Below are 12513 nucleotides of genomic sequence, written 5' to 3' on the forward strand. Positions count from 1 at the left end.
TTGCTGCTGTATACAAAGCAGCCCCGCCCCCACCTCCCCCAAGTGAACACCTAAATGTCCCTGGGCTTCCGTGACCCATTTCTTCACATCCAGATGGTGAAGAGAGAGTCTCAGTTAAGGCTGAGGGCAAGGAGCCATCGGCCTTCTTGACATGGTTCAGTTCTGTTCAGTAATTACCAAGTCCACTCCCCACCTCTGCCCTCTGCACGGGCCCATCCCCATGCTCAGTTCTGGAGCCCAAAAACTAGTGAGTGAGCTTACTCTCCCACCCCAAGAGGCTGCCCTTTAGTCGCTAAGTCAGGGTAAGTCAGGGCGTGCCTGGCCGAGGAGTCGTCTGTCTTCCATCTAAAGCACCAAGCTCACAAAGGTTTGTCAATTAAACTAACCGCATGGATTCGGCCATCATAAGTTTGTCCCCCCCTCCCTTTTAACTAATCAAGACTGTGTCCCCTGCCTGGCGCACCGTCTTATCAGCAGGGGATTACCGGGTCACCATGCCGTCAGTGTTTCAGCCCAAAGCAGGGGCCAAGCGTGAGTGAGCCTGCTCAGGCGTGGCAGCACCAAGTGTGTACTGTCTGCCAGTGTGTCCGCTCCTTCAGGCTTTCGAGTTCATGGAAAGAGCTCGGGGACCTCTGTTGCTGCCAGTGTGAGCTCCCGGGGGCCCAGGACTCCTGGACTGGCATGATTGATCTGCTGTGAGCAACGCGGGATAAAAGCCAGGAGAGAAATGCAAACCTGGGCCCAAAGGGGTCTGAAGGAGAGACGTCCCGTCCACAAGGAGGCCAGCCAAACCACAGAGAAGGGTCATTTGAGATGGATTCTGAAGGACAGGGAAGCTCTGCAGAGGGAGAAGTGATTGAAAGAGAATTGGCAGGTGGTCAGGGAATGCGGAGAAGGCCAGGTCTTCCCCAGAAACGGTTCCTAGTAGGGCAGGGGAGTGGCATAAGCCAGAAAAGTGGATTGGATCCGTAGTGCTTAGGCCCGAATGGCAGGCTGTTGAGTTTGCTATTCGTTTGCCATGAGACAGGTCAGTGAATATTTTCATTCAGTCGGTCAGTGAACATTTACCAGGCACTACTATTTTCCTGGAACTGTTCTAGGTGCTCAGGATACACCAATGAATCAAACAGGCAGAAGTTTCTGCCTGGAAGCTTGTACCTCCAGCAGGGAACATGAGACAGACAGTAAGACAAAAACAAAGCCAGACGATAAATTAGAAGATGGTAAGGCTGATGGAAAAAGTCAGGGCTGGAGAAGGGCCTTGGGGCTGAGAGAGCAGGTGGTCGGGGCAGGCCATGCTGAGAAGGTGAGATCTGGGGAGAGACTTGCTGGAGGTGGGCTGAGAGCCAAGTGCTTCTCCAGGGAGGAATGTTCCAGAAAGAGCAGCTCCCAGACTTTAGCCCACCCCATCTCAGCTCCAGCCCTAGCTCCTCTGAACCCCGGTGAAAGCCATTCCAGTGAGAGCTAGCACAGCCTGGCTGAGCTGGGTGGAGATGGGCTGCAGCATGGGGACCTCAGTCCTGTGTCTTTTTACCTCTGACAGACTTCGGGAGTCTGTCTCTATCTGTCCTCACAGCCTTTGCCTAACCTGGATTCCAAGTCCCTCGGCCTTTTCCCTGAGCCATACCGTGGCCACGTCATGGGCTTCCTTCTCATTTGCTGTGTCAAGACCAGTGACTTGAGCGGTCATTGCACCATTAGGAGTGCCCTGTCACTTCCTTCCTTCCAGTCCTTCCGTGGCTGCCCAGATCCTGTGGTCCCTTCGCTTGGGATCCGAGCTCTTCCCATTCAGGCCCAGCCTGGGTGCCCATCTCATGCAGGTCAGTGTTTGGCGGTGCTAGGCTGTCCAGTCCCTTCCTGGGGCAGCCTCTCGCCCCTGCATATGCTTTTCCCTCTGCCTGGAATACCTTTCTCTCTGTGTCCTATTTCCAACCGGAAGTGCCTGTGCCTCCTTCAGAGCTCTGTCCAGATGTCACCTCTTCCATGAGGTCCTCCCTAGCCTGCCTGCTGTCCTCTTACCAGCATTTGTACAACTCTGTCATGTGGCACTTCTCCTCCTGGAGGGTGGGGCTCACAGCCCTGCCTCCCCTTCTACAACGGGAGCTCCTCCAGGCAGGGGTGCCGGGCACAGAGTAGGTGCTTACTCACTGGAATTTGAATAAAGGGATTTCTTCCCCCAGGCTGGGATGGTCTCTGAAAAGCCAGCAGGAGTTTGGGAGAGCTGGGAAGTTGCTGGCTGGGACTTTCTGCCTCTCCGGGTCTGTGCTTGGAGACTGGCACAGACCCACGGTTGGATCGAGACCACAGGGTCCTGCCTCTGGACTGGGAAAACCACTTGGATCTGTGCATGTGTGTGGGGTTATGTGCTCACATGCACACACACGTGTTCCCAAGCGTGCATGTCCTCCCTGACTCCGCACGGTCCTGCCTCCGTGTCCTGAGGTGTGAGAGTCTGTGTGAGGTGACAGTTTAGGACACGCCGAGGACCACTTGGAAATGAGCGTTGCTGGTTCTTACCTGGGCACGTGTGTCCAAGATGGCGGACACAAGTGAGTAACTCTCACCAGGAACGATGCTTTCCTTCAGCCCCTGGGTGACCTCGTGGGTTTTCCCTGGCAGATGGTAATCCTGAGCAATTTATTCCTTCCAAGCCAGCATACAGCCATGTCTCCCGCTCCTGTCGGGGCGCACTCGGGGCGTGGCGGTGACGTACTGCTTAACGCTAGCACACACAGGGTGAGCTGCTGCTCCTACTTCCTCCACGCCTTCTCTGTCTCAGACCCGTGTTAAACACTTCGCTGCGATGCCGTCTCAGTCCCCCAACACCCCGGCGGGCCTCCTGCTCCAGGCCAGCGCTCCGCCCCCACCTTCTCCCAAGTGCCAAGGAGCCCCGACCTCTCTGACACCTGGGCCTTCCCTCCCGTCTGCCTCTCCCCTCCACGGTCAGCCCCACGTACGTGTCAACTCAGTGAACTGTGCGAGCAGGAAGTAGTTGGAGTGGTTGGGGGCCACTCCTTGGAATAATTAAAGACACCCTGGGATGTTGCCAGTTCATGGATGGAAACCCCTTGCCCCCTCTCACGAAGCCACTATAGCACCTTCCACTCACATAGTGGCAAGTGTCTGATATTGGAGCCAGGTAGGGTACAGAGGGGCCTCACGTACTTACCCCCAGAAGCAGGTGCAAATGGGGGACGTCAGAGGATGACCACATGGCCACTGGCCCATGCACAGGGGAGCTGCAGAGTGGGTCAGCATAGGAGGGGACAGTGCGACTCCAAGAACAAGCGAGTTAGGTCAGGCAGGGGTTAGGGGGGAGGGGAGGACCTGGCAGGGAGAAGCTGTTGCTGAGGACCGCATGTGTGAAGGCGGGACGTCCCTTCCAGCCCCAGCCCAGCAGAGCAGCATTCCCTACTTCCTGCCCTTGGCGCCAAGAATCACGATGCTCCCCCTCCCCTGTTCCCAAGCCTCAGTGCCCCTGCGGACCCACTCCCAGCTGCCGTCCAGCCTCTCTCTCTAGCCGGGCCTTGGCACCCCTGGGCTCGTCTCCTGCCCTCTCCCTAGCGGCCCCCAGAGCACTGCTGCTAAACCTTTCCACACCCGGCAGGCAACCCTCCGGCCCCTCCATCAGCACAGCGCTCGGCTGGCTCAGCTTCCTTCGGAGTCTGGCCTCACCCCCTCCCGTTCACCTCCTTACACCCCACCCCCCCACCCAACCCCCCCGCCTCACACCTTGACTGTCTCCATGCGCTGCTTCCTGGGACCTGGCTCCACTCACACCCCTTCTCTTCCTTCCTTCTTTAATCTCTCCCAAGGATTCCTCCCCTCCACACACACAAATCCACTACTTCCATCCTGGAACACTACCACCTTCCCACTCCCTGTGGCCCTCAGACCTCCCTCCAACCCAGGCAATTGTGGACTCATAGATTAGGGTGGATCCTGCGGGCTCCACCAGATAGGATCCAAAGTTGTGGGTGGGGGCATGATGCCCACGGCCAGAGACTGGCTGGCCCGGGGCATGACTGCCACCTCCATCACCTTCCGGCTGCTCTAATGCCATCTACTCACTCCAGCAGTCCTGGAGCACCCCCTAGCACTGCAGAGTCCTGCCAACCCCACTGTGCCTGCCACAAAAGGCCGCCAGTGCCCTTCCGCGCCCACATGGTCTACGTGTGGGAACGGCTGTACCCCCTCAAGCTCCTTCCGCCCTGACTTCTCGACCACATGGTCCTGATTCTCGGGCCTCCTGGCGTTCCTGTTCTGTCTTCTGCGTCCGCTCTCAATTCCCCACGTACTCAGGTCAGGCTGCCCGCAGGGTCTCTTATTCTTCCTGTCCCCCTTATCAGTCCTTCCCCCTCAATGGCCTCATTTGGTCTACAGCATCAATCTTGTCTCTGCAGAGGCCTCCAATCTCTTTCTCCCCACTCTGTCTCACCTTACTCCGTTTTAAGCATCTTGTCAACCATTGTCTCTTGGACTGCCTGCTGCAACCTCAAGGTTGATGTGTTCCAGCTCCTCTTCCTTCCAAACCCCCTTCCAAGCACCCCTAGCCATGGCACAGGCTCCAAGGGTCTGAGGACCTGGTCCTCTGCACCCAGCCGTCTTGTCTCTTACATCCTGCCAGGTCCCTGCAGTCCAACCTGAGCCCCACTACAGCCCAGGATGCAGTGTCTCCCTTCAGGAAAGGGCCTGCCCCATCCCTGGGTGCTCCCTCTTACTCCTTAATATCCTTTACTCACAGGGATCAGCAGATGGCGTAATGGTTACATCGCTGGACTCCCATGTAGTTGACCACAGTTCGAGTCCCAGACCTGGCAGCTTAAAACTCATGCCAGGCAAATGTGCGTACGTGTCCTAAAATCCCAAGAGGGGAATGGAGGAGAAGGGATTGTGGCATAGCCATCCTCCCTGGAGGGTGATTTCTCATTTTCTGTCTCTCTGTCTTTGTCTCTCCAGTGAGCACATGTGTCCTATAGCAAAAATCGCTCTTTAAAAAATTATATATATATATATATATATATATATATATATATACATATATATATCCTTTACTCAGAGCCTTAAGTCTTCCAAAACCCTCAGTGCCTCTCCAACATCTGTACAATAGGCAGTCCCTCACCTGGCACAGAGGCCTATGCTGACCCCGATTCAGCTTTCTAAACGTCTCCTGGCACCCAGCCCTCCATACGACCCTCACCCCAACTCTGTGGGAGACACCTCCTCCCCTGTGTGGGGACCTCCGTGTCACGCAGGATTACTCCCTTCCCCTCCCATAACACCCTCCTTTCACACTCTTCCTATCACCCCTTTTCTGCCATCCTCTGGAGCCCAGCCTGGGTCCACCTTCTCTGGATGTTTCTCCAGATGGGGAAACATCTCTGTCTTTCCAGCTCCGGAGGCTGGATCATGCTCTGCCTCCGAGTCGTTCCGGCACAGGTCTCACCCAGCCTGCAGCACCGCGAGTGCCCTCTGTCCCTTATACTGTCCTGAGACAGGAGAGAAAGGGAGGGTGAGGAAGAGAGGGATGGAGGAAGGGCAGGGCGGAGGATGCCCTTTAGCAAAGAGGAGGGGCTTCATCTTGTCCCTCTCTGGGGGAGCTATTGTGTGTGCCTTTTTTTTTTTTTGGAGAGGTTTTTGCCATAGGGCGCTTGTGCTGCCAGAAAGATAGACAGAGAGAGAGAAATCACCCCCCAGGGGGGATGGCCACGTTGCAATCCCTTCTCCTCCATTCTCCTCTCGGGATCTTGGGCATGCACGCACACACACCCGGCGTGAGTTTAAGCCACCAGGTCCGGGACTTGAATCACGGTTGACTACATGGAAGTCCAGTGACATAGCCATTAGGCTAACCGCTGGTTCCACCATTGTGTGTTCTTGACAAGAGACCACCAGGGAGAGCTTCAGAGTGGGGTGGGGAGGTGAGTCAGTCACCCCCTTCTGGGTAGCTTATTAGCACATGTTCCTGATCCCATCCCATCTCCTCCTCCACCTCTGTGCCTGGGGCCCTCCCCATCCCCAGCACCCGAGACTCCAGGGCTCAGATGAGAATGACAGCTGCCCAGTTTTGCTGCAGGAAAACCCGTATTTAATGCTGAAGGGGAACCACCAGGAGATGGAAGGCAATGACCGCTACGAGGGCTTCTGTGTGGACATGCTCAAGGAGCTGGCCGAGATCCTCCGATTCAACTACAAGATCCGCCTGGTGGGCGACGGCGTGTACGGCGTTCCCGAGGCCAACGGTACCTGGACGGGCATGGTCGGGGAGCTGATCGCGAGGGTAAGGAGAGGGTGGGGTCGTGGACTTGTTATGGGGAGGGCTGTGGAGGGGCAGAGCGGCGTGCTGGGCGCCCACCAGCCCTCCGTGTATTCAGTCATTCGATCGCATGTGCGTTTTCCACATGGTGTTCATTCATTCCGGTCTTCGCTGAGCTGGGCTGGCATAGAGCCAGACACAGGTGGCGCCGTGGTAAATAAGACCGTGATTGATCCCTATCCCACGGCCCTCGCAGTCCAGCACCTGTACCGCAGTGCAGTTGACCTATTAACATGGATCAGGGAGTTTGGCTTCCATGTTTTGATACTCCAAGGGATTTTGTTTGTTCTCGTTATCTTGTTGTTGACTAACACGCCCTGGCAGAGTTTGGAGGGGTCCTGGGAGAATAGAGCTCACTGACCTCGGTTGACTTTGATATTTGAGATACTGTTGAGGGAGACATGACTAAGGAACGGGGGAAAGGGACCAGCTGCCGGGGGAGTTGACTACAGCTACCATCCTTTTGTTAGTTCTTGTGTGATCTCTGCTCACCGATGTCCTTTTACAGACTGAGAGCTAAGGCGCCCTTGGCCCGGCTGTGGGTTTTCAGGGTGAACGCGGCAGCGTGATTAAAATGCAGGTGAGCACCGTGCAGTGTCAGTCACCTGTGAGGACAGAACAAGGGTATAGGAAGTTCTTCCAGGGGGAAATCGCTTGTTTTCCTTGTACACATTACCAACCACGGTAAAATTAATTAAAGCATTGCTAATTCACTGTCTGCATTTCCATAACTGAGTTTTTATGATCTGGATAGTTGATAAGGGCCCAACGCAGGAAGCACAGACCAGGACTTTTGGTGTGACCTTGACCCAGTCCCTGTCCCCATCTGTGCTTTCAAGCGTGGCAGAGGCTCCTGCAGCCTCCTACGTGACAGATGTCCATGTGCTTTGTAGGTGTCACCTGCAGTTCCCTTGAAACATACCTGTTAGTTGTTGTCATTCCACCTTACAGATAAACAGACTGAAACTCAGAGAGCTTGAAGGGCCCACAGGTATCCTCAGACAGAGCTGGGGTTTGAACCCGGACCTTATTTATTGAGTTATAAGTCATGACATATTTTTTGTATCTTTTTCTATGCAGAAACACATCATGACTTTTCCAACAACCTAATATATACCAAACTTATAATATAAGATTCAGTTTTAAAATTCTTGTCTTCAAGAGTCCATGCAAGGGTCAGTGGGAAAGCCCTGATGCTTTTATGCATAGAAAAACATTGAAAAACATGTCATGACTTTGCCGACAACCTCATAGTTTGGGATCTTAAATAAGCAGTTGTTGACAAGGCATTGTAAAGAGCCCTATGTGGACGAGAACTTAGAAAAGGTATCTAAAGAGGTAATATGGAGGAGGCCAAGGAGTTGCCTGGTAGTCTAGGCCGAATCTTCGATGTTCCAGCCAGGCAGACATGGGTCACCTGGAGTGAGCTGGTTTGGAAGGCAGGCCTTGCTCATGGAAACTTCTAAACCAAGGGCCGACAAAACAACAGGAGCTGCAGAAAGTCCAGGGAGCTCTGGAACAATCTCGCAGGGATGGGGAGCAGGGTGCAGGCTTCAGCAGGGAGTCCTGCGGTGTTCGAGAGTTGAGTCTGCCCTGAGGATGGTGCACGTGCTTCAAAAGGAAAGAGTTTCTGCCTTCCTGGACAGGCCCAGCTCCACCTGTCGCCTTCTAGTTTGAGGTCCGCAGTGAAGGCTCAGCCACCCGTTTGCCCACTGCAAGCTGAAATGCCAGGCCTTTCCTCTGCCCTCTCACCAATGTCCTTGGTCATCTCGAGTCTGTTTGTTTCTTTAGCCCTCTTGGGCTGCTTGGTGACTCGTAGGGTGGCTTCAGGGACGGGAGAGTCAGTGCACAGCCATCTCCTGATTAGCCCCCTAATGAGCTGTGGCATGGACTGGCAGGGAGGGAGAGGAGTCGGGGACTCAGGGATGTGCAGCTCCATACTGAGTGGCTGGACCAGACAGCGATCTGAAATCCTCCCAGGCTGACTTGCCAGCAAGAACACGGCTGCTTTGGTCTCCTAAGTCATGGCTAGGGCCCGTCCCCTAGCACAGTGGGTAAGCCCTGTGTGTAGAAAGCCAGGTCCCATATAGCTGACCACAGATCAAATCCTGGCCTTGACAGCTTGAAAAACATGTCAGGTGTGTGGACACCGTGCTCTAAGTCTGGATGGGCTGAAGAAACGGAGGAAAAGGGAATGTGAGGAGACCGTGCCCCATTGGGGGACGCCTTCTCTCGCGCTCCCTCTCTCTGCTGAGCACACATGCCCTCTGACAATAGAACGCCAAATGCTCAATACGGTAGAAATGAGTTAATCCACATAATAAATACTTGCTGAATACTTTCCTCTGGTCTAGACACTGGAGAGATAAAGGGGGACACGGTAAACACAGACACCCCCTCGTGGGTCTTTCAGACGAGTGAGTGAGACAGATGAGACAGATGCTCATGTTAATAGAGATGGTCACATGTCACTTCCTGACGGTCAGAGACTGGAAGTGAGTCAGAGTGGGTGCTGAGCGAGTGCAGAGTCCTGGATGTGACCATACGCCCCTGCAGGCTTTCCGAGCTCTGTGCATGCAGCCACACCAATGCCATATAAAGCTGTTTTAGGCTGGTCCCATTGCACAGCAGTTAAGCATCATGCAAAGGGAACCAGGTCCTGGGTCCAACAGGTGGTGTAGTGGTTGGGGCGCTGGACTCCTACATGGCTGACTGTGGTTCGAGTCCCAGATCTGGTAGCTTGAGACTCACACTAGGCACAAGTGCCCAGAATCCCAGGAGGAGAATGAAGGAAAAGGGATTGCAGTGTGGCCATGCTTCCTGGGGAGTGGCAAGAACCTTAAAATTTTTTTTAAAAAAGGGCGCCAGATTCCACGTGGCCAACTGAGGTTTGGAGTCTGACCTTGGAGGCTCAGAAGACACTCTGGACATGTGTGCATGTCCTGACAGGGTAGGGAGATGGGGGAAGCATTGCAGTGTGCCTGGCCTGATTGGTGAGTTCTTGTCCCCTCTTTCTCCCCTCTCTCTCTTGCATGCGTTCTTACACACATATGCCCTCCAGCATAATAATAAATAAATAAACATTTTTCTCTCCTCAACAACAAATTAACCTTACCTTACTGTAACTTGTTTACTTTATGGACATTTTAATGTTTTTAACTTTTTGATTCTTTTGTAATAACACTTAAATAGAAATATATTGCACAGTAGTCCCAAAATATTTTCTTTCTTTCTACCTCATTCTGTAAGCTTTCTGCATTTTCAGAAACTTTTTACTTACTTACTTATTTTACTTTGTAAACTGTCTTGTTAAAAATTCAGATAGAAGGAGTCATCAGGTGGCATGGTGGTTAAAGTGCTGGGTTCCCACCTAGCCAACCACAGTTTCAGTCCTGGACTTGGTGGCTTAAAAATCACACCAAGCACATGTGCATGTGTGCCCAAAATCCCAAGAGGAGAATGGAGGAGAATGCAGTGTGGCCATCCCCTGCCCCTGGGGGGGGCAATTTCTCACTTTCCCTCTGTCTTTATCTCTCTGTCTCTGGCACATGCACATAGCTTATGGCAAAAAACAATTTGAAAAATAAATAAGAATTCAGACACAAGGGACCAGCAGTTAGCATAATGGCTATGTCACTGAACTCCCATGTAGTCAACCATGGTTCAAGTCCCATACCCGGTGGCTTAAACTCATGCCAGGCACTTGTGCGTGTGTGCCCAAGATCCCAAGGAGAATGGAGGAGAAGGGATTGCGGCATGGCCATCCCCCCCGTAGGGGGGTGATTTCTCGCTTTCTGTCTCTCTGTCTCTCTCTCTCTGGTGAGCGCACGTGCTCTGTAGCCAAAACCTCTCCAAAAAAATAAAAAATAGACACAAACATGTCCATTAGCTAGGGCTATGCTGAGTCAGGGTTATCAGCCTCTGTGTCTTCCACCTGCATGTCTCGTCCCACTGAAAGGGTGGTGAAGAACAAAACACCACGAGATGAACTTGCACATGAGAGAGAACGATGCCATCGAGAGGCAGTGAGCACGAGCCTGTGAGGCCGCTGCCGGCCGCCCGCATGCTGATTTGCACTAACCTTATTTATGGCAGAAGGAGGACGCTCTGAAGCAGTGATAAAAAGTGTAGTGTAGGAAGTATCTAACCCAGAAATGCAGTCGTTTCCTGTCTAGTGTGATGGGCCCAGTAGCACATGCTGGGGACGCTGTCACTCAGGAAGCTGAGGCCACACGGGAGGCCCAGGTTCAACTTCCAGTGCCAGGTGAGGGGATTCTTGTGTAGTAGCTCCAGCTACTCTAGAGGCCAAGACAGGAGGATCATGAGATAACGAGACCCTGTCTTAAAAAATGGGGGGTGGAGGGTGGCCAGGAGATGGTGTGGTAGTTAAAAAGCAACAGGCTCCCGCATGACCGACCGCTGTTCATGCCTCGGACTTGGCAGCTTGAAGCCAGGTGAGAGGGTGCTCGTGTAGTAGCTCCAGCTATTCTAGAGGTCAAAACAGGAGGATCATGAGATAACGAGACCCTGTCTTAAAAAATGGGGGTGGAGGGTGGCCAGGAGGTGGTGTGGTAGTTAAAAAGCAACGGGCTCCCGCATGACCGGCCGCTGTTCATGCCTCGGACTTGGCAGCTTGAAAATCACACCGGGCGGGTGTGCGTGCATGCCTGCAATCTCAACAGGAGGACGGAGGAGACAGGACTGCTGTGCGGCCACCCCTGCTCGCCCTATGTGCAGTCTGTCATTGACCCATGTCATTACATGGCCCGTGAGTGTCGTTTCCAAGGTGATAGGAGCAGGCGAGGCTGTGTGTGAGAAGTTATGAGAGAGCATCTGCGGGAGCCGTGGAGAGCAAGGGGCAGAGGCGGGGGTCTCCCCTTCGGGGAAGATGTGGAGCTGACTCGCGTAGACGGGAAAGAGAGATGGGGCAAGCAGAAGGGAAGAGCTGTCCCTAAGATGGGCCCGGGACAAGAGGGATCATGCTGGGGCTCCACCTTCTGCAGGGGTGAAGCTGTGATGTGTCTACCAAGATGAACCCCTGGGATTACAACAGCCCCAAAGGCCTGGGCCCATCGTGGGGACCCATTCCCCAGACCACACTGGGCAAGTTCAGAGGCTGTAGCACCAGAGGTCCCTGAGAGACCCTCGGGGCTCATGTCTCCATGAAGAGATCGTTGACGTCATCACATGTAAATCTATCCCTTACAGAGATGAAGCAGTGGAAGCTCTAGGAGGTGAATCCACCTGCCAAAGATCACACAGCTCCGAAGTTCAGAGCCAGCATCGAGCCCTGGTCCATCCGATTTCCAGGCTCGTGATCGGAGAGAGCACAAATCTTGGCATTAGACAGACCTTAGCTAGACTTTCTACTCATCCACTTAATAAGCTATGTGTGCTTGTGGTTCTATCCTTTCCACCCTGCCTCCAGTGTTTATCTGCAAAGAACTTTTGTAGACTTAAAATAACATGCATGGGGCCAGCAGGTGGCTTATTGGTTAAGGCAATGGACTCCCATGTGGCCGATGGCAGTTCAAGCCCCAGACCCAGCGGCTTAACACTCATGCCAGGCACATGTGCATGCATGTTCAAAATCCCAAGAGGAGAATGGAGGGGAAGGGAATGAGGTGTGGTCATTCCCCTGGGGGTGAATTCTCGCTTTCTGTCTATCTGTCTCTGTCTCTATGGTGAGTACATGTACCCTATAGCAAAAATCTCTCTCAAAAAATAATAAAATTCACGTGCACACACTCACACACAGGGTACTGGTGTGCAGAAGTATAAGTGTCTGTTAGTCCAGTCCCTAGAAAACAGAGGCCAAGGCGGAGCTTACATGTGGTCAGGAGTGCGGGTGTGAGGGGGAGGGCAGGGCAGGCCGGGGTGGGGAGTACATATGTAGGGGTGTTAGCATGCTGGTCAGAGCATCGTACCAAGCACCTCTGCTCGTCCCATCTGCAAAGGCCCTGCAGAACTGTGGCCTCACACACAGTCCATCGCGGGGAGGGGAAACCGGTATCTAATGCGTCTCATCACTCATTGGCCAAAGTTCATGCCGCAGGGTGTCCCCCCACCCACACACACTTCTAGATATACACCAGGAATCCCACAGGTGCAGGCCTGGTCACCAAGGGGTCCTGGAAATCCTCGCATCTCGGCAACCTAATGAAGCCAGAGGCTAGCGAGGTGATGAGGAGGGTCAG

General features: G+C 53.6%; 1 protein-coding gene across 1 annotated transcript in view; it reads left to right on the plus strand.

Moving 5' to 3' along the window:
* GRIK4 (glutamate ionotropic receptor kainate type subunit 4) overlaps nucleotides 1–12513 on the plus strand; it is a 394611-nt gene that overhangs the window by 290671 nt on the left and 91427 nt on the right. Inside the window, exon 11 of the mRNA XM_006148794.3 lies at nucleotides 6077–6280. Coding sequence (XP_006148856.1) covers nucleotides 6077–6280 — 204 coding nt within the window. The remainder of the gene's footprint in view (nucleotides 1–6076; nucleotides 6281–12513) is intronic.

The sequence above is a fragment of the Tupaia chinensis genome, unplaced genomic scaffold, assembly GCF_000334495.1.
Source record: "Tupaia chinensis unplaced genomic scaffold, TupChi_1.0 Scaffold000247_1, whole genome shotgun sequence".
Classification (NCBI taxonomy): domain Eukaryota; kingdom Metazoa; phylum Chordata; class Mammalia; order Scandentia; family Tupaiidae; genus Tupaia; species Tupaia belangeri.